At 42.4% G+C, this 26,749-nt stretch overlaps 1 protein-coding gene across 1 annotated transcript in view; it reads left to right on the plus strand.

The window, feature by feature from the left end:
* PIK3AP1 (phosphoinositide-3-kinase adaptor protein 1) overlaps positions 1–24,239 on the plus strand; it is a 93,168-nt gene extending 68,929 nt beyond the window's left edge. Inside the window, exons 12-17 of the mRNA XM_039871646.1 lie at positions 4,656–4,861; positions 6,267–6,339; positions 12,798–12,944; positions 16,735–16,805; positions 17,671–17,789; positions 22,015–24,239. Coding sequence (XP_039727580.1) covers positions 4,656–4,861; positions 6,267–6,339; positions 12,798–12,944; positions 16,735–16,805; positions 17,671–17,789; positions 22,015–22,072 — 674 coding nt within the window. The 3' untranslated portion in view covers positions 22,073–24,239. The remainder of the gene's footprint in view (positions 1–4,655; positions 4,862–6,266; positions 6,340–12,797; positions 12,945–16,734; positions 16,806–17,670; positions 17,790–22,014) is intronic.
* The last annotated feature ends 2,510 nt before the right edge of the window (positions 24,240–26,749 follow it).

Genomic DNA, 26,749 nt, shown 5'->3' on the forward strand with positions numbered 1-26,749 from the left:
CATGGGGTTCTCAGCCATCACTTTCATTCACCTTTTACTATGTTTCTAGGCAACAACATGGGAATGGCCAGTTTGGAGAGGGAGCTGCCCTGCCTTGATCCAGATGATGTTTATCACACAGTGGATAACAACGAGTCCTATTCCATGGACCTGGCCAGCAGGCCCCCTGTCCCAGTGCCCAGGCCAGAGGCCAGTGCTCCTGGCACTCACCAGCTGCCCGACAATGAACCATACATTTCTAAAGGCAAGCGTGGCATGGAATGATGCTCGATGGGGTGTTCAGAGCTCCTCAGAAGGAATTCCCTGGGTCCTGTAGCTTCTGAACCATCATTTGCAGACTGCCCCCTTTTGAATAGTCTCCAGATAACTCTAGGAGATAGGGTCAGAGCTTGGAGCAGATTCTGGAACTTGACTAGGTACACTGATTTGATTCAGTTCTGGCCTTCCTGGAGGCATTCATACACAGATTGAAGACAGAGGTAAACAAGATTGCCCTCAACTCAAAAATGGCAGGAATCCTACTAAATATTTATCTCCTGAAACTCTTCTTCAAGTTATTATTAATGTTTAATAGCTAGCATATTATTAATAACAATTAAGAATAATTGTTATTAATTTTAAAGCACCAAGAGTGCTTTATCTGGAATATGTCATTTAATCTTTATAATAATCTATTAGGTAAGGACCATTATCATCCCCATTTCATGGATGAGGAGAATGGAGGCTTACAGAGGTCACTTGATTACCATATAGCAGAGGCAGGATTTGAACTCAGGGCATCTGACTCCACAACCCTGACTTTCAGCCACTATGCCAGGCTATTTACTTACCTACATTAATAAAAATTGGTGAAAATTGGGTTTTGACTTCTTGATAGTAGTCTCTGGGACGTCAATTAGATGCTGATAGCACCGTCAGTTTCACTGTCTTTCAGGACTCGATTGTATTAATATGATTACAAGCACTGTCAGAGTTGGCAACAAAGATTACAAAAATTGCCAGGTCTGGGTGCCTGACCTTCATTTCATTTTAAATAGTATAAGCAAGTTGTGGAAGGTGTGGCAAATGGAGATCATAAACTGGGGGAGGAAGCCCTTAACCAGAGCCCCAGGAAATTGGGCTGGGGTTGTCAGATAAAGTACAGGATGCTCAGTTAAGTATGAATTTTAGACAAACAGCAAATAATTTTTATTGTATGTCCCAAATATTGTCCTCTTTTTTTGGCTTTGGTATTGGTTTGTTAAATCTGGCAACCCTAAATTGGGTAGGAATATAGTTGAGGGATATCATGCATTGCCAAGGGCTGTTGTTGCTCCTGGTTTGCCATCCCTTTGGGTAACATCTCCTTTGGCGTGGGTAGTGGGGACTCTTGGTGCCCTGCCCACATCCTCCTAGCTCTACATTTCTGCATCCACTGGCTGGACTCTGCCTGTCAGGACCTGTGTCTCTCAGCCTGATGGCTTTTTTTTGACGGCCAAAGCCTCCTCTGTTCTTTTGCGGGACAGACTGGAAGAGTTGGAGGGTTAACACCCCCAGACACAGCCCTCAACCAATAACTGACGGAGGTTGGTGGATGAGTACCCCAGCTTACTTGCCCCTCTCCTGGGAAAACTCTGGATTGAACTCTATATTGTTTTCCAGAACTCCCCAGCTTGCCCATCATGGTAACTTATTGGGTAACCCACCATATATTGCTTTGTCCATTTCCCTGTCTCACCTCTATCACCTCCCACATAGACTATATGCACTTGGATCCTTTTCCCCAGGTCTGCTTCCAAGGGAACCCCAATGAAGAAGCAGGCAATGTATCATCATAATACATAATAATACTCTTCCAGAACCTTACTGTGAGAGTCAGATGAAATAATACATGGAGAAGTACTTTATAAATTGTAAAGCACTGTACCCAGGGCATCTGACTCCGCAACCCTGACTCCACATCACTTATTTAGCTAGCATGCCAAGGTATTGCTGTCTTCTTGGCATCAATCTCAAGGTTTAGGTGTGACTTATAATAAAAGCTAACATTGAGTGCTCACATGTGCAAGGCACTGTGCTAAGCACTATGTAATAACTCATGTAATCTCCAGAACAATCCAGTGAGGAAGATACTATTATCATCCTTATTCTACAGAGGAAATCTGAGGCAAAGAGAGGCCCTATGACTTATAAGTGTCACAGTTAGGATTTGAATCCAGGGAGTCTTGTGCAGAGCCCATTACACTGTCCTACCACTAAGTGGATATATGTCACTTCTCAGTTTCCCCTATTAGCCTTTATGCGTCTGTCACTCATAGGTTACTTTAAGTCCCTTTGGAGGCATGCACACCTTGCACCTGTTCCAACACTCCAAGTTCTGTCTTATGACACTTATTAACATGCTAAGTGGCACTTCTTTTTATTCTCAAACTTCAAGGTGCTCTATGGCTAGCTTCAGGTATTCAGGGATCCAGCACACGTCCTTGTTCACATTGCCCTTCTCTTTTATGATCTCGTAAATGCTGATTGTGTCCTCCGGCTAATTTTATCTTTCTGGGTTTGAGACCTTGTCTGTTGGTTCTGTCTTCATCTCGCAATCCTTGTAGCTTCTGCTCATTGGTTGCTCCTACTAGAGTTTTGATTTACAGAGCTGCATATAGTGGTCCAAGTTGTGAGATTATTATGATTGTTATTTTTGTATAAGATTTTGGTAATTTTTTTGGTAAATGCATAAAATATTATAAAGCCCTTTAGAAAGAAATCCGATTTGTTTTTTACCTAGAATATTCTTTATCTCACAGTTTTTGCAGAAAAAAGTCAAGAGCGGCCTGGGAATTTCTATGTTTCCTCAGAGAGCATAAGGAAAGGTAAGCCAAATATCCTCAGTTTTCTTTGGTATGACCTGAACTTCCAGGTGTTCATAAAGGTATTCATGTTTCAGTGATTTCAGGTGTAATGACAAATTCTTAGCATTAAAAAACAGAGAGGTTCAAGAGATACCTTTGGTGGAGCTGTCTGAGAATCCTGTGCTGATGAGAAATGGAGAGGAGAAGAGATCAGGATGCTTACAAATGTCATACAAATTGATCATGGCAAGGATATTAATACGCTAGAAAGTGTCTGTAACGGCAGACAAAAGTGCAATCTAAACATTGAGATTGATCTCAACAGGATGAATGTGTGCAGCCGAGCACTAAGTCTAATGATATAGTCCCTCATGCTATTTACTCATCCTACCTATGCTAGCTAAACTACACATTAATTCAACCTGTATTTAAGAGACATTTTGCTCGCCATTGGGTAACATTTTTCTTTTTTTTTTTTTAAAGACTTTTTAAGGAAGTTTTTTCTTCTTGATTAATTTCCTTATGCTAAGCAGAGGCATTCCGTATTAACCCATAGATGATTCTTTTGAAAAGGAGCCACAATACAATCTAAGATTCAAAGGCATCCCTAAAGACTTTGGTTGTAGGAGACTGTGATTGGTTGGCTTGTACATTTTGTTTTCTCCCCACACTCCATCTCCCAATACAATTAAAGACAGATTCGAGGAGGGCAAACATGGGAGAAAGGTATGTGAGTGTGTGTAGACAGATGAGTGAATGGTTGGAAAGAATGGTTGATCAACTTCTTTGAGGCTCTTGCAGTACCTACTGGGGAAGCCATCTTTCTTTTTCCTTCTTGCCATCTCCCTGAATCACAATGCCCAAATTGCGTCCTGCTGGAGAAACATAGAATCAAAGATAGCCTTACAAGAATTGAACAGTAAAATGCCAAGTTGTCCTCACATGTCCCAGTGGCCCCATTGCCTCTTCAAGGAGCTTACTCCTCAGAGAGCTTAGTGGCATCACAGCCTAGAGAGAGGGGTTGGCTTCATATTTCTCTAGAAGCTCCAAAGTAAAGAACTGTGAATTTGTGATGTGGAGGAGAGATTGGCACAGCAACAACCCAAGGAGAGCCAGTTGAGACTCAGCATCTAACTTACGCCTGATGATGTTGCACCTGGGTCAGGATTCCATCTGCGTTCCAGTCTCCTTGGACATTTCATGCCCTTGGGTCCACAATCGTTGTGCCCCATGCTGCTCAGGGGCAGGGAGGGGCAGGGAGTGGTGCTGGGAGAAGCATCCTGGCTAGACTTACCTGTATATTCTCTCCTGGGAGTGGATTTTAGTCTAAAGCAATGGTTCTCGACTGGGAGTGATTTCTCCTCCCCCACCCAGGATATTTGGCAATGTCTGAGACATTTTTGCTTGTCACAACTGAAGAAGAGGGTGTTATTGGCATCTAGTGGGTAGAAGCAGGGACGAGGCCAAACATCTTACAGTGCACAAGGCAGTCCTACAACAATAAAGACTTACTCAGTCTAAAATGTCAATAATGCCTAGGTTGAGAGTACTGATCTAAAAGCTTCTCAAGAATTCAGGCTTGAGGGATTTTGTTGCCTCATCAGCAGATTTTATACCTCCCGAAAATGTTGTGGCCTTGGCTATGTTAGTGTAATAAGCATTGAAATTATTAGCTGCTTCCCTCTCTCTGATTCCATGTCACCTCTCCCCCTTCTCGGTTTCTCATGTAATTGTTATTTTGAGCCATGTCCTCCTGAGCCTGTGACCAGCCTTGTTAACCCCACTGATCCAGTGGTGAGCCATCAAGCTGAGTTTTGCCATCCTTTCCAGAGCCTCCTGTCAGACCATCGAGGGACAGGCCCCAGTCGAGTATATATGACCCTTTTGCTGGGATGAAAACTCCAGGCCAGCGGCAGCTTATTACTCTCCAGGAGCAGGTGAAGCTGGGCATCGTCAACGTGGATGAGGCTGTGCTCCACTTCAAAGAGTGGCAGCTCAACCAGAAGAAGCGGTCTGAGTCTTTTCGCTTCCAGCAGGTAACTGGCTCTGGATGGAATCTGTTTCATGTCTGTTTCTCCACTAGATAGTAGTAGGGGGCTGGATCAGCAGCTCTCTTGTGTATGGCTGTAACTGAGCACTTGCGGCTCAGCCTGTGAATGTTTATTTGAGTGTCATGGTGAGTCAGTGCGTATGTGTATCTGTCACCTGTAGTCTGTAATCACACAGCTCCCTGCCTGAGAGCTGGATGGCTTTTCTGGTTATTGAGAGTCTAGAGATCAGGAATAAACACTCAACTGTAAACCCCAATTCTGTGGCATGTGTCCCTAGACTTTTGCTCTCCAGCATTTTTCTTTTTAGAGTCCCTCTCTCTACTTCTAGTGCTAGGGCATCCACAGAACTATCACACTTTAGAGCATAAAGAGAACTTGGAAAGCTCCCAAGAAATATAATTCAATGAACAAAAGTCGTAGATATGAAACCACCCAAGTTTACACACACACACACACACACACACAAATACAATACACGCCGCCACACACACACACACACACCCCTCTTTCAAAGTTTCCGTACTGTTTCCTGGACCAAGCTCAGTCTCTCAGCTACAATCACAACCCAACCAACCTTTTCAGTCTCCTGGCCTCCTGTAGCTCCCTCCTGTGAACCTTCTGGATGTCTGAATGTTAGTCCCTGGGGTGTTTCCCCTAGAATGCTCAGACTCTTCACTTTGAGGTAGTTGTTTATTAACTAAAATGGCAACAAATTTTGACCCTCACATGTCTAGTCAATATTTATTAAATGACTATAATAGACCAGACTGCAGGATTACAGAAAGCTACAAGACCTGGTCTTTTGCCCTTCAAGAGCTCACAGTACCTCTGAAGAGAACACACACGTGCACGCATGTGCATACACACACACACACACACTCACAGCAAGGCAACAATAGCCCAGTGCCAACTGGCATAGGCAGTCACTAAGGACTGGAACAGTCTTGGGAGGTGTTAGGAAGAAGGTGGCCTTGACCCAGGCCTGGAACAGACTCACGGAGAGGAATCAATGTCCCTCAAGGTAAGAGGAATGGTGTGAGAACACAATCTCAGAGGCAGGAATGTGTGTGGAGTATTTGTGAGCAGGTAACAAACTGTCTTGGCTAAGGGCTGTCCAAGGAGGAGGGCAGTGGGTTTTAAAGCTGGGAGGGATCTGGGAACCAATGGGGAGGGGAGACATTTTGTTGTGGACAAGGTGTCTTCTCTTCAGGCAAAGAGTACTTGGATTTCTCTGGGGGCCAATTGCAAATGTACTCAGCCTCATATGCATGTTGGAGATGTTATTGCAATGTGATGTATCTTGCAAACAGCAGAAAATCAGAAAGAAATTCTAATGCGTGGAGGGTATAATTTTGATGCATACTTTAAAAACAAACTAATTTTTTCCCAGGAAAATCTTAAACGGCTAAGAGATAGCATCACCCGAAGACAAAGAGAGAAGCAAAAATCAGGAAAGCAGACAGGTATGTGGCTTCCTGGGGATGCTGCGTTGTGGGGGACTTTTCTGTGATCTCTTATCCTTGACTCTCCTTCTGCTGGGGCCAACTGCAGACTGCTTGTCTAGCACCTGTTACCCTGTTTACATATCTGGGTCCCCCACTAGACTGTGAGGTCCTTTTGGGCAATGGCTTTGTCTTATTAATTCTATATGTCTAGTTCCTGTTACATAAGACATATCAGCAAATGAATGAATGAATGAATGGCTTGAACTCTGCATCTCTCTACCTTCCCAGTTAAAGAGGATGCTAGTGCTTTTCTCTCAGGCACCTGACTTTCCTTTTGGTATTTAAGAAGACGTGTTTTTTGAGTGAAAGGAGAAAATGCCACTTACGTAGTATGTATTTCTAAAGTAAGCAGGGAACTATGTAATTTGGTGTTGAAATCACACACTGTTGCAGAAGCACAGGACCCAGGTGTAACAGGCTCCTGCCATGTATAGCGGGGGTCCAGTAGCAAGACCATGAGTTCCAGTTGTGCACAGTGGGGATCAGGCCCCTCTGCTCTCCTTGACCCATTCTCCCCCAGGTGCCACCCATGCGATACCACCACCCCTGAGCAAGGAGTAGGCATTTATCCACACTGCATAGTCCTCCTGAGAGCCTCTGGCATGGTGGGTCTCTATGGTTTATGCTGGCCAGCCTTATACCAGGAGGAGCTAGCAAAAAAGGCTTTCGGAGGGTCTCAGATCTTGAATGGATCCCCATTACATAAAAAACTGAGGCCGTGCATAACTTCCACAGTCTGTCTCCAGCTGCCATTAACAGCCCGACTTTCTATGAACCTGGTCAGGCTGGTAACACCATCTTCCTGCCACCGGTCCTTTGCTCATGCCTCTTCCTTTTCACCTGTGTGAAAACTACTGGGCTGTAAGATTCAGCCTGGCAGCCCCTTCTCAGTGGAGCCTTCCTGGACCACTCCAGGCCATTTTGTTCCTTTCTCATCTGAGTATCTGTGGAACTATTATCCCTCCCATTCCATGACACTTCTCTTTTGCTGCCTCTGATTACTATTACTTTATTCTTTCATTCAAACCATCAGTAATTCCCAGAGGTTCTGCCTCTAAAATGCATCTTAAATCTGATCACTTCTGACCATCTTCAGTGCCGCAGCTGCAGCCAAGCTGCTGTCGTCTTTTCCTGGATTAAGGCAGTAGCCTCTTCGTTTGTCTCCCATGTTCGTTCTTACTCCTCGATAATTAATTCTACAAACTGCAGCCAAAGACCCTTTAAAAATAAACAATCAGATCATACCACTCCCTTGCTCAAAACTCTCTTGGAGGCTCTTGTTCCACCCAGAGGAAATATCACATTCCTCACTGTGGCCTACAAGGTCTTACGTTATCTGACCCCTGAGCTCATCCCCACTTCCCCCGAACCCTGCGCTCTAGTCTCAGTGGACTCCTTTTCGTTGCTCTGTCTAGCCAAGAGCATTCTCCCCAGGGCCTTTGCACTTGCTGTACCCCTTCTACTTCTTTTCCCAGATCTTTACTGGCTGGCTCTTTCTTCATCCTTCAGATCGTGGCTGTAAGTTCTCCTCTTCAGGGAGGCCTTTTCTGCCATTCTCTCCAAAGTAGCCCTCCTCCACTCACTTGCCGTGCCACAGGTTACCCTTTCTTTTCACACACTGGAATTATCCTGTGTTTCTGCTCTCATGAGTATTTTCCACCCCAAGCTTCCCACCTATTGCAAGCTCTGTGAGGGCAAGAACTTGTCTGTTTGGGGTTCTACTGAATCCCCTGTTTGTAGCATGGATGGAGCTCAAGAAATCTTTGTTGGAATGGTTGATTTCATTAAATATTTGCCGACACCGTTCATTCATTCCACAAAGACTTAGTGAGCACCGGGCACCCTGCCAAGTACAGAGACCCATAAGACAAAATCTTCACCATCTTGTAGCTTACGAGTTAGTCTTTTATTTGTGTAAAATAAAAACCAGCTGCAGCCTCTCCCACAATGCCTAGCACAGTGTTTTGAATATAGTACTAGCCTAGTGAATATTAATGATTTTGACTGGGAGAAGACGAATAAGAGATTTGCCCATGGCAGAGGGTCAGAGAGTCATCCTAAGATGTCTGCTTAAGTGACTAGATTTTAAATATATACTGCCGCTAGCCAAGCTCACACTTCTTTGCCCTCCAGGTTGAGGGGAAGAGAAAAGAGAGAAGGCAGAAAACCTGGTTCAAGATCTGCTCAGTCATCTCAGATCAGACAATAGGGCTCTAGGTGGTAAAAGGCCTGAGGAGCTTTTTAAAACTAGAGTACATGAACCCAAAGTTAGAAGCCTTGATAAAATGAAACATTTCAAGCTTTTAAATATGCAGCATAAGGAAAGTTGTGGTTTGGTGATGCATGCAGTATTCGAAGGCTGGGGATTATAGTGTTGGAGTCAACGTGTGCTCAGCAGTCTGGACTTTAGAACCAAGCCTACCAGTGTCATTACACCTGTACCACCCACCCAGGCTCCAGCTGGTGCCACTGGAAATATTGAAGCAAGACAGACAGGCATGCCGAGGAGTAGAGGGGTATAGACATGGGCCTTGGGGTTGGGGTCAAGTTCCTGCCCCCTGCTCACCCCTAACTAGCTGGGAACCAGGGGCAAGATACTTCACCAGGCTGATCCTCAGTCCTCATCTACGAAATGGCACAAATAACAGAAGTCACCCCATTGGAGTTGCTGTGAGGATACAACAAGTTAGGGTATAACTAGGGCCTAGCACAGTGCGTGGCACATGTCAACGCTTGACAAACTGCCTGCACACCAGCTGATATTCTCAGGCAGAACCTTCCAGGGAGAGTGCGGTGGGCTGGGACTCACCATCCAGGAATCACGGTTTTGAAACATAATGCAGAGGTCATCCAAGGCTATTAAGTCTCCGAATAAGTGATCCCTCCAGTGGCTGTAGTCTAAATTAGAATGTTCAGTGTTTAAATTTTCCCAGAGGAGTGTGGTCTAAGCCCTCCCTCCCCTGCTGCCCTGCTCCTCAAGGACCAGACCCTCTGACTAAGAATCTTTCTGTGGGAATGGGGAAGGGGAGTTAAGTAGTTTTACTTTTTATATCAGGGGCTTTCATTAATCATAACTATTAAAAGATTAAACTTTATGAAATTTGACACTGAATAAGAATAACTGTGAACCACAAACAGTTCACTTGGGGGAGAATGTTCTATCTATTAGCCCCAAGACTCCCCCTTCGTTTTGTTTTTTTATTATGGCAAAATATATATAACATAAAATTTACCATTGAACCTAAATGTACAATTCAGTGGCATTAAATACATTCACACTATCGTGCAGCCTTTGCCACTATCCATTTCTAGAACTTTTTCCTCCCTGAAAGGATTTGAGAGCAAGTAGCTGATAGGGAGGTAACCCTGGTGGTAGGGATGGGGAAGCGAGAGAGGGAAGGAAAGGTGGTGAGCAAAGTGCACCTGCCGACTGGAGATCCCTGGAGTCTCTGGGAGTCGATGGAGAACAGTTATTCCTCTTGAGAGATACAAGAGCTGGGGCATTTAGATACCAGCTCCCATGTCTGTGGTTGAGGTCTGCCAGGGGAGGGGCGCTTGTCATCTGGCCACCAGAGAAAGCCTCGGGCAGTTGGAAGGTGGACCCTGTACTGAACGGTGAGGCCCAAGATCTTAAGAGCATCTGCCAAAGAGAAGGCATCAATTATGGTTGAGTATATATGATCTGTTAGTTAACTCTATAAAACTCGATTATGTATTTAGTGACATACTAACTGGTAATTGCCTATCCTGGGGATTTTTTTTACACTGAGGTGCTTTAGTGCTGCTGTATGCATGCATGTGGGGGTAGGGGATTGGAATTAAAGGTGGGGTGGGAGATGGGGGAGAGATTAGGATTGGGACAGGGTTTGCTTCAACCATCCCAGCTCCTTTAAAAAAATCTATTTTCTACATCTAGCTTCTGTTTTCACTAGAGGAAAGAATTCTGCATCACAAGCAACAAAAAACATTTGAAAACCAGTGGTACACGATAACATTGATCTATAAGAAAGTTAATATTGATGGATGGCATTTTTTCTTAAAGGGTCTTTTCCAAGAATAGAACCCACTCTACATACAAGGGCTGCCTCTGTTCATTTAGAAACCTCATTTGCCTTAGGAAAAAAAAAACAATGTTCATTTATCTTTCATTTGGGTTAGCATATCAGGGATAATTAAAAAGTAAGAATCTGTTCATTATAACTTGCCAGTCTTTTTTCAGCCCTAGGGAGCTGCTTTGCTCTCACTGGGATGGTGCAGAGTGTTGATGTGTAGGAAATCAGAAGAGGGCTGACGTGACTTGTTGAACATCCCAGCCTCACGGAGAAGACAATCAATATTTATGTTCTGGGTGTGTCTGTGGCCAGTCCTGGGCAGGACCAAGAGCAGTAGGCTGGGTCCCAGAAAAACTGGGTTCTAACCCCTGCTGTATCACTGAATCACATTATAAACCAGGACAATTCCTTGAACCACTCTGTGCCTTGGTTTCCTCCTCTGTGGTTATACCCGACTTATTTACTTTATGGAGAAGTAGTGAATTTCAAAGGAGATATAAATAACACATGTGAATGCACTTTGGGGAAAGTCCTACGCATCTAATGCAGAATATTATTTCTGGCATTGTTCCTTTATTCAAAGACCATCAAGGTTTTGTAGACATTTAGACTGGCTCTACTTGATTTTTTGAACTTTTGACTCCCATTCTTTTCGTGTGTATTTTACTTTTCTCCTTCCTAGAACTGAGAGTAGAAAATTGCCTCGTTGAAGTGAATTAAGCAAATGGGAACCTTCTTTCAAAAGATTGTTGTTAAAAAGCTAAGTCAAAGTGGAGGGAGGAAAAGGCATGACAGCTGTGAAACTGTGGAGTTTCATTGCTGTGAGACGTGGCCTCCCACCCATGTGCAGGTACAGACAGCTCGTCTTTGCCCAAGTAGTTCCCAGCTTGGGTGGGTGCCTCCACTGCTCATTTGTAACCAGGAGAGCCCAAGGATGTGAGAAAGATCTGTTACACAGAGACCGAAGAAGCTGGTTTAGTACCAGGACCACATACTACACTTGGAACTGGAGTCTCTAGAATGAGGAAAGCTTGTGGCTATACAAACCAACAATCCGTTCTTTTAATATTCTCTGTGCAAAATGTTTATCATAGACTCTGTTTACCCTGTTCTCGGGCCTGTTCTATCTTATCCATGTACCATTACCAGTGAACTTCTGGCTTTGGCTAAGCCACCTCTGGCCCTGGAGTCCCTGAACTTCCTGCCACACCCATTCCATAGAAGAGGAGAGGCAGAGGAGAAAGTGATACCTTGAAGATAAGGGCGCACATCTCCAGTAGTATACCTGAGCTTACACTTCTCAGAGGTCCTGCCTTGGGGCAGCTAGGGAAGCCCTGTGACAGCGGCTCACCTGGGTTCTACACTTCCCTGAGGAGAAAGCTGGTGTAGGCACCCACAGATATTTTATTCTGCTCATGAGCAGATGTTGTTTTCTGTGTTTAGAACCCAGGGGTGGAAATCTAGGGAGGATTAAAGACCAACCACTGGACAGGACTGAGCCGGTAAAGAGATCAAGTTAAGGCTTTACAGGGCAAAGGAATAATCTATCTTTCTGAACCTGTGGGATCTAAAACCACCAATCAGCCTTGCAAGTCACAGAATCTTTCACAGGCCTGACACACCTTTTTCATCAACTCTCTGGTTATTGCTGTCAGTTGTGGACCATCTGCCCATCATCCATCAATTATTAAGGGACTGAGAAGCAGTGTGAGTAGTGGTGAAGAGCCTGGACTTTGGAACCTGGGTTCAAACCCTAGCTGTCCCACTTACCAGCTGCATGACGGGTGCATGCCACTTCACTTCTCTGTACCTTAGTTTCTGTTGGGAATGATGACAATAGTATTTATTTCATGAATGTTGGGAGGTTTCAAAGAGCTAAAAGTATGACTGCTCTTAGAATTCTGCATGGGAAAACCTGTTATTGGGATCAATGACATTCATAACCCTCTCCTCAGAAAGGGAAGTAATTCAGAGAGATTGACAGAATGACCCAAGTTTCTCAGCTGGGGAGTGGCAGAGCCGCCCCAAACCTTTCCCTAATCAAACGGTTCTTTTCACTACCTGATAAGGACACATTTATTTCTCTGTTCTTTCTCGCATTCCTCCACCCCTCTCTTTTGTCACCCTATGATTGTCACACAGGACTCTGTGGACTTTCCTTGCTGAATTGGGCAGGACACCCATTGTATTCTCCCTCCACTTCCCCTCCTTCTCTTTCCCCTCCCCTCCCCTCTAGTAACCCTCCAGGTTCAGGTGAGGGGAGGAGGCAGTGGAGAAGGCAGCCAAGCAGCTTGAGAGTAGAAAGCTGGCAGCCCTGGTGCCTTGAAGTTTTATCCCCTTTTTCCTCTGATTCCAGACTTGGAGATCACGTCCCAATTCGGCACTCACAGCACCAGCTGCCTGGGAAAGTGAGTTTAAGGTCCTATGAGGTGGCCCCAGGGAAGAGCGTCTTCCCCAGGACAGAGCTGAGACGAGGAGACTGGAAGACGAACCAGTACCTCAGCACAGCAAGTGAGCAGGCTGACTGGGGACCTTCACAGCTGGATTCCAGCTGTTTCAGGCACCAGGAACATGCTCTGTTTTGAGCCCAGCAGATCTCAGTGGGGCCTGATTTGGGTTTGGGGTGGGTGTAAATGGGGCGCATTTAACCTGTGAGTTTGCCTTTTTCCAGGGACCAAAAGATCCATTATACAAATATCTACTGAAGCCAGATTGCATGATAATTATTGCTGTGTCCTTTTTTTTATAAATGAAAGGCATGCTGGTTAACGCGGCCATTCCAGCACATAGGCTGAGGATTTAATTAGCAAATGTCTTCCTTTTGGCTCGAAAGCTTGAATAGCAGTCTGATTGCAGCAGACAATATGCGCTGATGTGTAGGCAGAGGCTTTGTTTCAGTATCCTAGGCGGTGTTAGCTGACTTCACCCTAGTAGATCAGGTTTCCTTTCTTTCATACATTTCAGTGTTATCAAAACAGTCATGAGTACCATAAAAGAGCAAGAGACAAGCTGAATTTCAGGAACTCCTTAAATGTCAGGTAGAGAAACCCAAAATGGATGTTGGAACAGGAAGATCACCGAACCTAAAGGTTTCTTTTCTGTGTCACAAACCCCTTTGAGAACCTGATATATGCTGTGGATGCAGTTCCCAGTGTAATGCATGTGCATGTGTGTGTACACACCCACACGTACACACAATATTGCCCGTCATGTACTTAGGTCAAGAACCTTTGAACTAGTCTCTCTCCTTACTTTATAGATGGAGTATTTGTAACCCAGAAGGGGAAGGAGTTTTGCCCAAGGTCACACAGCCAGTGAGTGACAAAATGGGAGCAGAACCCAGCTCTTCTCAGGTTACCGTTCTTGCCGCTATTACCTGTCAAAACAGACCCAAAGCATATCACACGGCCACATGGGAAGTCTAGATGAACAGAAGAGAAAACTTCCCTTTATATTATGGAGGTGATAATGTGTACTCGAACCCCGCTTGAGGCAATTTAGAGAATTCTGACAAGTTCAGAAATGGGAGATTTTTCTAGTGCGATCACAAATAACCAAAGAAGCAAGAGAGGGGGTAGCCTATCTTTCAGACTTGTCGTGGAGGAGAGGAGTAGACCCTCTCAGGTTTCGGGCAGTGCATTCCAGAATGGGGGGAGGGGAACTTTAACAGGACAAATGAGAAGTCCTCATTTCAGGTGCAGATTAATTTCAAAGATTTAATACGTGTGTTTTACTTTGAGTTAGCTTGGGTTGAGAACAGAATGGAAAGCATAAACTGTGCTTCTTATCTTGTGCAGTGGTTTATTAGTAGCTCAGGAATGGCTAGCTCATCTGGTTAGAAAAGTTATTAAATGAAAGACCAATGGGTTTTACCCTACTCCGTGGCCATAGACTGCATCTGGCCCCTGTTAAGGGTTTCAGGTATCTAGTGCTATGTCACAGACCACCCCAAAATGTAGTGGCTTGAAGCATAACCATTTATTTATGCCTGATGGTAAACACGGGCTGGACTCACTGAGGATGGTTCATCCCTGTGCCATGTGGCTCAGTGGTGGTCTCTTACGAGACTGTATTCAGCTCTAAGCTTGGCTCGGGCTAGGACATCCAAGGTGGCCTCTCATCCTTCAGGGCCTCTCTATGTATGGCCTCTAAATTGGTAGCCTGCACTTCTTACATGGTAATAAGATCCATGAAGGGAGTATTCCAGAAAGATAAGCCCCAATGTATAAGTGCTTATCATAGCCCAGTTCTGATACACCAACTGCCTGTTAACCCTCAAAGTCACCTCCTAAAACAGCGCTATTTTTATTAAGATGCAACTCTCATCTTATGAGAACCACAGAAAAACAGTTGTAGGTTAAATCTGGTTATAACTAAAATTTTATGCCCCCAAATATTAAGGTTATGTTTAAGAGAACAAAAATTTCATTACAGAAAAACTGTTGACCTTTTCCTAGATCATCTGATCCTAGTTTCTTAAGGATCATATATTTGGTCATTTTTTTCCTCTTATTCTTTCCTTCACCAAATATTGAGGATGGCTCTGCGCATACTGAGCTAGACCGTATAGTAAAGAAATGAAGACGAAAACGAAATGAAGCCTGTCTTCAGGGTGACTGTAAAGGAGAGAAAGTACAAAAATAGCACAAGTTAGGTGCTTGTTTGATCCTTCTTCCCTGGTGACAAAAGCCTGATAAGAGGCGGGCATTGCCCTCCTCCCCACTGGCAAGAGTGAAGATAATGGAGGCTGGGGCCTCTACCAACTGTGCTGTCCAGGGGGGATGTGGGCAAGTAAGTCATCAGCCTGGAGAGGGGAGAAGGCCAGGGTAGCTGAACCTGGGAACCAAGGTTCAAAGCCAAATGCTGAGGGTTAAAGATTTAAGAACACCAGGAGAAAGGACAATGGGAGTTGATGGGTGTGAATTTCCAGGGTCCTGGAGCCAGTGCCTGGATGGTTTTTTGCTGCTTCCCAGTGGACAACCTTCAGCACAAGGCTGGTTCATTGTGAGGGAATGGGATGAACAATGGTGACTGATGTGGGAGGCTTGGCTCTGCCAGGATGGGAGCCCATGGGCAGGAGGGGTTACTTCCATCTAGAGGAAGGATTTCAATAACGTTTGTCCTGAGCACTAGAGACTGAGGAGGTTTTACACTTGTGGATAGGAATGGCGAGGAAAGGACATTCTGGCAGAGTGAACAGTGTTATGTGTGGGTAACTGAGTAGAAAGAGACAGGGTCACACTCCTTAATAAACAAACTCTGAATCCCCTTGTTTCCGGAAATATTTTGACACATTATTTTAAATTTAAAAATTAGATCAAAGCTAATATCATAATGAAGTCAAAACTAAGACTATTTCCCTGTAACCTAAGATGATATAGAGCTATTTTAAGTAGAAATTCAGCAAACTTAAGATCTGGCAATACTGTTAGTGGCAATACTGGTACCTTAAAGTTAAAATGTTCTTGTTTTAGTTGATTAACCGTTATTCTTTCTTCTTCATTGCTTCATCATTACATGCTTGAGCTTATTCTAATGCTGTGCTGTCCAATATGATAGTCACTAGTCACATGAAACTATTTAAATTTAATTAAAACTAAATAAGATGTAAAATTTCGTTCCTCAGTTGTACTGGCCATAATTCACACTAGCTCCCATATTGGACAGCATACAATAGGATATTTCTAAAAAGTTCTATTGGATAGTGCTGTTCTGATGATACAAGTGATTCCCAATTCAAAAGCCTTGAGCACCTAAACACACACGCATAGTTCCTACCATAAGCATAAATTCTACTTTTGCATTCGTGCTTTGCATTTTGTTTTGTGTAAAATTGACCCCTACTTAGAAGGTGTATATACATGCGTGATACAGACACATGCCTGCTGTCATTCCTAAATAAGTAAAAACTTCAGCCACAAAATTTGTTTGCAGCTTTTAGAAATAGCCCTGGACAAGTGAGAAATAGAGGATCTTTGCTTCCTTGTCTGTCAAATCAGAGCACTAACATTAGTTGGATTTTCAAAGAGATTAAATGCAATTATACTTTTAAAGCACATAACCTGTGGGAAGCCTTCAGTAAATGGTAGCTATAAAGCAAAATATGGTGGTAAAAAGGTGAACTATTTCATTTCATGCTGAAAGAAAAACCGACCTCTAATAAAATGGCATAAGACGGCAGCATTTTGAAGAATCTCATATTCACAGCTTTTGTATTGTTTCTATCCACAAAAATAAGTAAGTGCATTTATTTTAGCCCGAGAGACTCTATGGTCCAGCTGATTTTGTTTGTACCTTTTAGGCAGCGCGAGTAACCGATCCAGCACCCGGAGCCTCCTCAGTGTGAGCAGCGGGATGGAGGGAGACAATGAGGTGAGAGCAAGGACCCTCGCCTCCACCTGTCTACTCCTAGGGTTTGTTTCATTGTAAGAAATAGAAATTCAGGTGAAAGAAGCTAGACACAAAAGGCCACGTATTTATATGAAATGTCCAGAGTAAGTAGATCCATGGAGACAGAAGGCAAATGGTTGCCAGGGACTGGAGAAGAGTGGGAAATGAGGAGAAACTGCTTATGGGGAAAGTATTTCCTTTGGAGTGACAAAAATGATTCGGGACTAGAAAGAGGTAGTGATTGTACAACACTGTGAATGTACTAAGTGCCACTGAACTGTTTGCTTTATAATGGTTAAATTTATGTTATGTGAATTTCACCTTAATAAAAAGAGGAAGGAAAGGAGAGAGATAAATAGACATCTGCTCAGACCAGTTAAGCCAAAAGGGGCATCTGCGAGAAGGAACTGAACGAGTCTCAGGGAATCCAGGGATAGTGATCACATCCTGGGGCCTGGATCAGAAGTGGTGAGGCATGCCAGAGCAGAGGCCACTGCCCTGTGCTTCTCGAGGCCACACCCTCTTTTGTCTCTGCTTCTCTGGGCATATCTGCTTTCTTCTTTCAAAGTTCCCTGGCCTTTTCAGGTCATCGGTGATGCTGACCCTGGTGTCCCACAGACCATGCTTTGAGTTGCAAGGACCATTAATGATGATTTGGGCCTGATTGTCTCCTCAGTGGCTCCGGGAGCCAATGCAAAGCTGTCCTGGTGTTGCTGGGTTGATTCTGTTTGTGAATAACCTTTAACTAAATCTTGAGGAGGCTGAGGGGTTTTTAGGATAGCAGTGTCCAGCCGTGCTAGTTACTCGATGTAAGTTTTACCTTTCCTTCTCATCTTTTTTGTTGTAGGATAATGAAGTCCCCGAAGTTACCAGAAGTCGGAGTCCAGGCCCCCCACAAGTGGATGGAACACTCAGCCTGCCCATTGAGAGGCCCCCCAGGGTGCCTCCAAGGGCTGCCTCACAGAGGTAACATTAGAACTGATAGCAAAGTTTTTTGTCACTCTCTGAATTCCAGGGGGAGAGTAGAATTTGGGGATATCTAAGATGACCTAAGAATGAATGCAGAGCTAACTGAAATGCCTATTTTTGACGTGTTTCAGTGTGAACTCTTCATTAACTTAAGTGGTGCTTTTATGTAGTGCATACACTTTCAATAGCAAATGTAATAGTTCATCAATGAAATACATTGGTAAACACAAACTTTTTGAATAATTTTTATCTGTTTGGTTAGAATTCAGCTCCCCAATAACTAATTTCCTTGGCTGTATTGTGGGGACAGTGCCTTCTGGAAACCCGGAAGCAAGAAGGAATTGGGAATGAAAATAAAGGTGAGAGGCAGCATGGTATGGTAGTAGGGAGCATGGCTGCAGTGCCACAGTACCTGTGAACAAGTCTCTGGCAGTCACTTGTAAACTTGGGTGAATTAGCTAAAATTTATATGCCTCAGTTAAGTTTAACTCCATTCCTGCTTCCCTCGCAGCTCCCACATCCAGTGTGTCTCCAGACTCTGTCCACTCAGCTGACCTTTCAGCTCTCAGATCCACCCCTTTCTCTTCATCTGCCAGTACCTAAGTTCATCCATGTAAACTTATGTTTACCTCCTGCCTCCAGTCAGTCCCTCTTCCACAATATAACTGTAGTGTACTTACCAGAACAGACATAGCCAATGATGTCACTTTCTGGCATAAAAGTCTTCAAATTTAAATCTGTATTTTTTAGCCAGCTCTGGCTCCATCTAACCTCAAGTCCCACTCCTCTCCTGTATTCACTGATGCTCCACCCCTTAAGAATTCCGAATGAGCTGTGCTATTTTGTACTGGGTCTTTGCCCAATCTGTTCCTTTTGCCTGAAATGCTGTCTTCCTATTCCCTTTCAATCTCTGCTTAGAAAATTCCTACACATCTTTTAGGACTCAGTCCAAACATCATCTCCTCTCTTGAAGCCTTCCCTGATGTTCCTGTGCAAGATGAACGTGATCCCCCAAGCACCTCTATTATAATTCATTCCACATTGTAGCCCTATTTTACGTATCTGTCTCCTTAAGTGGATGGTGACCCTTGAGAGAATACAAACTGTTTTTGATTAAAAAAATTTTTTTCTACTCTCCCAAGTACCCAGCAGATTAACTGGAACATACTAGAAATTTAATAAATATTTATATTCACCATGTAAATGAAAGAATGGATAGATAGATTTGGTGCTTGGGCTGCACTACCTATCTCCTAAACAGCCAACAAGTCATCCACCACAGTGCAGGTGGGTTACAGATTAGTAGACAGAGGCTTCATACTCCCACCTGTTGTAAGTTCCCAGTATATTTCAAAGTCAGGGAAGGCAGATGGCAGCAAGAAGAGCAGTAGATGCATTATATCTTTGCGTGAAATTTCCCTTGCTCCTTAGTCTCTATAGAATGGGCAGTTGACAATGTCATCCTCTTCATAGGTAAGGTCCTGTCAGTTGACAAAAACTAAAAAAATGCCCAATTCATGCTGAGCCATTGCCCCTTTGCTTTTGAACTTATCTTGCCATTTATTGGTGATTTGCCAATCACTAACAATCTACGCACATTTTAAGGCAGAGCCTAGGTACTCCATGCTTCTGGAGTCATCCGGCAGGTCCAGGGTTAATCCTTCAACTGCTGACTTGTAAAGAGGTCCATCAAAGTTTCTAGAGGGGGCCGGAGTGGTCAGGGAATGGGGGAGGCGGGACTTGAAACAAAGACTATTTTCTAACTAATAGGGAAGCTTAAAAATATTTTTAACAATGTATGACTGTACAAAAGCTTACCAGCTAAACAACAGCCGTGTTTTAAAAGAACATTAACCAACATCAGGATTGCTGAGTTCTTGAACCAAACTTCACCAGCAAGATCTCACCCTCAACAGGGAGGAGAAAGCAGCCAGTGCCCAGGTATCTCTGGACAATTGTGTCTCTAGCTTCAGCATCCCAGTGTCCTGGAGAGGCTGTCTCCCCACAGGCCACCCCTTGATTCTGATTTAATACCCTTTACTTCCATGGTTCTGAGATATCTATAATCAAATATTCATTTCTTTGAGATGGGACTTCCAATCTATAGCTGAGGTCATTGATCAGAATGAAATCTAGGGATGGTTTGTTTGTTGACTCACTGGGACAGCAGAGGGAGGAAGAGGGGCTTCTATTACTTCTTTGTAATAGAAGATGAAATGTCAGGTTCATGAGGCATCCATAGGAAAAAGATCTAAGAATAAATCTTTAGTTATATTTATAAAATTATTAGCTTTACTTCTTGAGTGCCTACTCTAAGCCAGAAACTGTGCTACTCACTTTCCAATCATTATCTCTAAGCCTCGCACAGTACTCCAAAGTAGGTATTATTATCTCTGTTTGGTAGGTCCAGAGAAGTTGAACTTGCCCTTCAGACATGTGCATAAATGTCTCTGCTATATGTTCCCATAGGTTATGACTTCCTCCTTCAAAACATTCAGTACAGCTTACTGATTTTCCTTATTGTCTGTCTCATCCATTACATTCTCAGCACCTTAAGGGTCTGATCTATGCTCATTTTACTTGTTATATCATCTCACACTCAGGATTAGAGATATAATAGGTAAATGTTTGTTAACTTGTTACAGAAAGAAAGGAAGGAAAGAAGAAATAAGTGGAATCACCTGGGTGTCCTTTAGCTTTCTTTTGTAAGCCCACAGTTCCTAGGACAGACTGGGGAGATGGAAAGAGACTGTCCCTTTGTTTTCTCTGGGTAAAACGACAACCACATAAAACCATCTACACCCAGGGGCCACAGCAGACCTCCTGCAGGACCTGTGCAGGATGTCTGTGGTTATTCTTTCCTACTTCTATCTTCTTCTCTTGTTCCTGAGACAGCCTCTTTTCCCAACTCTTTTGTCATTTCCTTGATCTGCACAAAACTTACATTTAAGAGACATTTAGTAAATATTTACTCACTGATTCATTTAATCTTCAAGTACGTAACTCCAGGATAGCACAATTCAATTACAGCACCTGACAAAGCTCTCTTTCTTGACTTATTGACTTCCTTCCAAGAGAATTAATATTGGTTTTACAGCACACATGTGGAAATAGCTCCTGCAATCATTGAACTTATCTGTAAATAACCTCACCCAAGTTTATCTGGAGTGTGATTTAGGACTACTCAAAAACCATCCAGAATAACATGGAGGAGGGCTTCTAAGAAAGCAAATGTGGAGTTGGGATAACACACTTTGTGATCTCACGAATAAGTACTTGTAAGAAACAGACCAGAAATACTCAATTCCTCTCTCAAGGGACCTCCCTACTACAGTGTGTCTACTGCCTGGCTGTATATTCGAATCATGGGTATTTTACAATATAGGTTTTATCATTATTCAGGTATGGCAAGGTCACAGATCAGGAGATGACTGCCGTTGAAAAGATAGTTTGTTATAATCATAGACACCAAGAGGAGGGAGCATATTATGTCGTGGGGGTGGGGATGGGCACATAGAGAAGCACCAGGAGGAAGAGGAGGGGAAAACATGGGCGAAAACCTTTACTGTGGTTTCCACAAGAAGGAACAAATGAGGCAGGGTTAGCAGATTTAGGATTGGCTGGCTTGAATAATTTTAGCAGGCCTAGAGCGAAGGGGCTGTCTCTAGGTGTCTGGGACCTGGCCCTTTGGATGGGGAGATAGTGGCCCACTCCCCCTCACCCCCCACCCCTTGTGTGAAACCCCCATAAAGGAGGTAGTTGGGGTGTGGGCTCTGGGTCTGTTGGTTTGCGTATGAAAGGTGTGCTCACAGGCAAATTGTTTGCTATCTCTAGAAATTAGCTTACCTTGAGAGGGGCAGTCCCTCCAGGATCAGTAAGGCCCCTGAAGTCAAAGCATCAGAAAATAAAAGACATACTTAATATAGTGGTTGAGAGAGGAACACTATTAAAAAGTTGGGATGCTCGAATCCAATTCTCTAGTGATTGTAGTGGAATAGGTCTGGGATAGAGCCTGGGCATTGATATTTTTCAAAGCTTGACTGGTAATTCAAATGTGCAGTGAGGACTGTGAGCCACAGCTAGTATGTGTGACACTCAAATGTCCATATGTGTGGCCAGTTTCATTAATTGCATAGTAGACCAAGTTTACAACAAATCATGGATGCCTAAGAACTAGTCAATCAAATTCATTTAAAAATATTTGCTTAATCTTTCATTGCAGGCCTCCAACCAGGGAGACCTTTCATCCTCCTCCACCTGTTCCACGCAGAGGTCGTTGACTCCACCTCCTAAAACCTGCCTACTTCAGGACTTTGAGACTTGCAGTTTTCAGCCTGTTAATGATGTCTTCACGTTGTGATTTATGGCATGATTGCTGATCTTAAGACCCACTCTCATTGCTGATGTTGTTGCAGCCCTGCTGGTTTGGGCTTTCCTTAAAGAAGATATTATTAAGGCATGAAGAAGTGAAAAACTAAGGACTTTATTGACCATTACCAAGTATATTGAACCATATCCTGGTTTGCCAAAAGAGTAAAAACTTAATTGGAACACTTACCTCTAATCTGGCATGTCAGAAGCCTGAAAAGATTGATCGCTTTACAAGTGTTTTACTAAAATGCACTTATTTTAGACCTTACTTATTTGCTAGTCCAGACTAATTTCTACAGGTGGTTATGATTTAATATTTAGAGTATTCAGGTAAGAAGACATATCCTAATTTTTAAATGATTCTTCAACTTCTCTGTTAACAAGCCAGCACTTCATCTATATTAAAACTCATGAGCAGATGCCTAACTATATAAGTAACAAAGTATGAAGACTGAGAGACTATAAACAGGAAATTGATGTTGAATCAAATTCAGGAGGGTATGTAAATGCCAGGGCTGGTCATATACAACAAAATAAAAAAGACTTTAGAGAGGGATTAGTTCTAACTCCCCTTAAGTAGAAGTCAAATTCGAGGTTCCACAGAAGTCCGGGACTAAGAGTATTCAGTTGGTTAGCATAAGAGGCAGGTCTCGAATCCGGGCCCACTGGTTCCAAGTCACCACACTTTCCACCTCCAGATAGCCAAACTGTCTCCCTCAAGAAATGCCCAGATGTAGAAATTTGGTCAGTGACTAACTATTGGCCTCTCAGAAGTTCCCTTCTTCCATATCTCCCAGGTGTGGAACTACCATGTATTATTTTTTTTCCAGTTTGGGCTTTTACACTTCAGTATGCTTTCAGGACAGTGGTGATGCCAAGCAACATCTATAAATGGTTGGAACCAAAAGCTTGGGGTGCCAGGGATCCCATTTATTGCTCTGTAGTTTTTATAGGTCTTAGTTCTGGCTGTAAAGAGAGAGGAGAATCCTTGACATTTTTTCTGATAAGGGGTCAGAAGAGGAAAGAAGAACTTAAAATAAAAATAGTTATCCATTTCTTTATACACCTATTATTTCCACCAGGCTTGAGAAATCTGTTTGTGCAGAGAATTATAGAGCCTAAAGTATGTCATTAATTTTGATTTCCTAGCACATAAATCTACCTTCAAAACACAAGTCCTTAATTCAATGTTTAAACATACAGTAAAATTAGTGTCAGACCTATTTCTTTAAAAAATATCAGAAACCTTGTGGTTTTCCAGGAAATTATTCTCCATCCCACACATGTATATAAAAGCCACACTAATATTAATCCATTTAAGTAGATTTATTGGGTCTTTTTCTAATGATTAAAGGTTCTTTTTCAATCTCATTCCTCAGTTCAGTAAACAAGGACTGTTATTGAACTTAATAGCTTCTGGGGTCTTAGGGTTTTTTTTTTTTCCCTGACATAAAATACACTATTGGCCATGGCCATCAAGAGAGTGTTTGTGCAAATTGCCTGGCACATAGTATCCATTCTGCAATTGTCCCTTTACTCTCTTTGTCACTTATTTGAGAGAAGAGGGTAATGTGAGATAAAAAGAGAACAAGATATTATAATGTCAGTATGGTTGTCCTTCCTGTTATTTATAGACAGTTTCCATATTAAGCACATTTAATTTTGATAAAAGCTACACTTTTAAAACATTCAATCCAATAATCCCTGTTTTGGATACCAGATTTATATTTTTGTACATTCTCTGATTGACAAGCATTTAGATCAATAACATGGTAAAACCTACTGCCAGTCCATAGTGTTACATCTTTGTGTATGCACATCACTGTTTGTTCAATATTGGAATATCTTATTGCATCTTATTCTCATGTGAAAATAAGTGAAAACCACAAAATTGAAAGTGCTGATAAGAAACCTGAGTCTCATAAATGTGATACACTTGAGATGTGGATGGAAATGATCAGGACTGTCAAGTCAAAAGCGACAAGTCTAAAACCCATACAAAGTGTTCACTCAACCTCTAAAATGATTGATTGTGTATAAAAGTAAAAGAAGAAAATAAAAAAAATTTGAATGAAACACTGGTACTGTGTTATCAAAGCGTGTCTCTAATGATGAGGTAAAAATTTTCATTCACTAGATACAGAACCACCATTATAACATAAGTTTATGCAACTTCCACATACCCAAATTAGTAGACATTTTTAGGAATATGTTACATAATGAAACCATGGATTTCAATACAATAAGAATCAGAAACTAAATTGTAACAAGGTATCTAAAGAGACTTAAAAAGTTTTCTATATGATGCTTTGGGAGACAGCAAAGCTGTCACCATCCTTCCCCCAAATTTATACGCTGGCTCAATAGAAAGTAAAGTTTTTAGTCATATTCACTGGCATTGCTTTTGCCTCTAACTGTACAAGGTACATTGTCCTACAGTTCCTAGGCCAGCACTGTTCCTTTATCTTATATGAAAACCTGTGGGCATATAACCCAACTACATAAGCATCTAAGTAGAGAGGCTATGAACAGGAAGATGGTGTTGCAATCAAATAATTTAACTTGACATATTTAATGTGAGTAATCTCTGATGCTTTGCCATAATTAGGTAAAGTGATAGTATGTAAATGAACTCAATGACTATTTTTCCAAGTCAAGCTAAATTATCTACCCTTGCTCCCGCTCCTTTATCTTGCTTCGTTATTAAAAAGGAAGGAGAGATCCTGTTTCATCCTTTATCACCTTAATAGCTGGGATTTTTAGATCTCTCTCCCATATGCTCTAGGAAGCAAGTTGGTTTTCTGTGCTCTTTCAAAGAATAATGTGTGGTTTTGCAGCTGGTTGGCTGAGGGAGCATTAGTAATGGATTTATTTCTAAGAAAGACAAGTGGCCAATTTAGATAACTCTAAAAGATTCATCCTAAAAATCAATCCTCAATTTCGAGGAATCTGCTTTGGTTTTATAAATAAATTGTTTTCTGTTCTTTTTCAGGAGAGTTATTAAGAATATAAAATGCATTCCTGATGGCCAGATCTATGTTCACCAGAGTGGTGAAAGGAAGAGTAGGAGGTTGAAGGATGTGTTCTGAATTCTCAGGCACAACTCAGAATTCATTTTCTCTTAGAAACTGTAAAAAATAGGAGGTTCCCAGGCTAGCCTGCCAAAGCCCATTTAACCTATGATGTAGGAGAAAATGTCTTAACTAGCTACACAATGAAAATTAGAAATGGCGTAGGGAGAGAATATTGGCTTGAAAGTCAGGAAACCTGGATTTTATTTTGGTCTGCTATTGACTTGCTTAGTTTACATAGCTTGACTACCCTGGTCTGTTTTATCATCTGTGAAGTGGAGAATTTTGCATTTAGTAAAACTCAACCTTTTAAGTCCAAGTCTAAGACAAGGGGTGGGGAATTCCTCATTCTGAAGGAGCAGGAAGGCAGCCTTGCTGGAGTTACCGCATAATTGGCAAAGGATCTTATCATATAGCAGCTGCTATTCCTCGCCCTGTATCATTGTTATAACAGATCAGTTTTAGAAATGTGTGAGAAACAGTGAAATGGGAACCATATAAAGAAATTAATAGCATTAGTTGCTCTTCAGTCTAAGAACCAAATGTTTTAGGTAATTGCTTTCTGAAGAAAGAGCTCGGACCAATTATATAGTTCTTTGGTGCCTAGAACAGTTCAGCTAGAACAGAAAAGGTATAGGTGAAAGGTGGTAATAGCAATAGAAGGACTGCTCACCCCAGAAGTAAATAACTAGCAAGACAAACATAAAAAAGCGGAAAGAAGAAATAGAATTTCCAAGAAAAGGTAGCTGAGGATTGAAATCAGAAGATATAGTGTCATCTATAGAACAATATTTTTGATGATTGTGTTTATCGAGAATGAGAATAAAAGACTGAAATTGTTTTCTGTATCATTTACTGGTCATAAGCTCTATAACCAATTGAGTCTCATTAAAACTACAATTAGAAAGAGGCTATGTAGCCATTTGGAAGGGAGTGGTTCATTTCACTGGCATTTCCCGCCCCCCCATATTTTTTGGTGTCAGGGACTGAGGTCATTAATATAGATGAGGAAACTGGTCAAATAATATACATCAATGTTTCTGACTGTCCAGTTTGGAAGAACAGCTCTGAGTTTGCTGATGCCTCCGAGTCCTGTTTTTGAGCTTTGAGGTCATCAGATCCCAAGGATCTTTGAAGCCACACCCCTTTTCTCTAATCAATTACTTTATCTCCTATTCTTTTTTTCTATACCTCCTGTCAATCAAACTATTATCACCTAAAGCCATTTATCATGATTATTTCCTAGTATCTACCAGAGTCCCTGGCACATAGTAGATGCTCAATAAACAGTTGTTGAATTAATGACCTTACATGCTCTTCCCTCCATTAAACTTTCCTACATACTCTACCAAAATGCGGTTTCCCCTTATTTCCTTGCCCATTGCTCTCATTGCCTGTAGAACGTTTGCACAGTTGGTCACATTTTATGCAGTTCTTTTTTCGTACACTGTTATGCTGCATATGTTATGTTTCTTGATTTTAAGCCTGCACTCCCCAAATGAATACTTTATACTT

This window comes from Pteropus medius, unplaced genomic scaffold (assembly GCF_902729225.1).
Source record: "Pteropus medius unplaced genomic scaffold, Ma_sr-lr_union100, whole genome shotgun sequence".
NCBI classification, from domain to species: Eukaryota; Metazoa; Chordata; class Mammalia; order Chiroptera; family Pteropodidae; genus Pteropus; species Pteropus medius.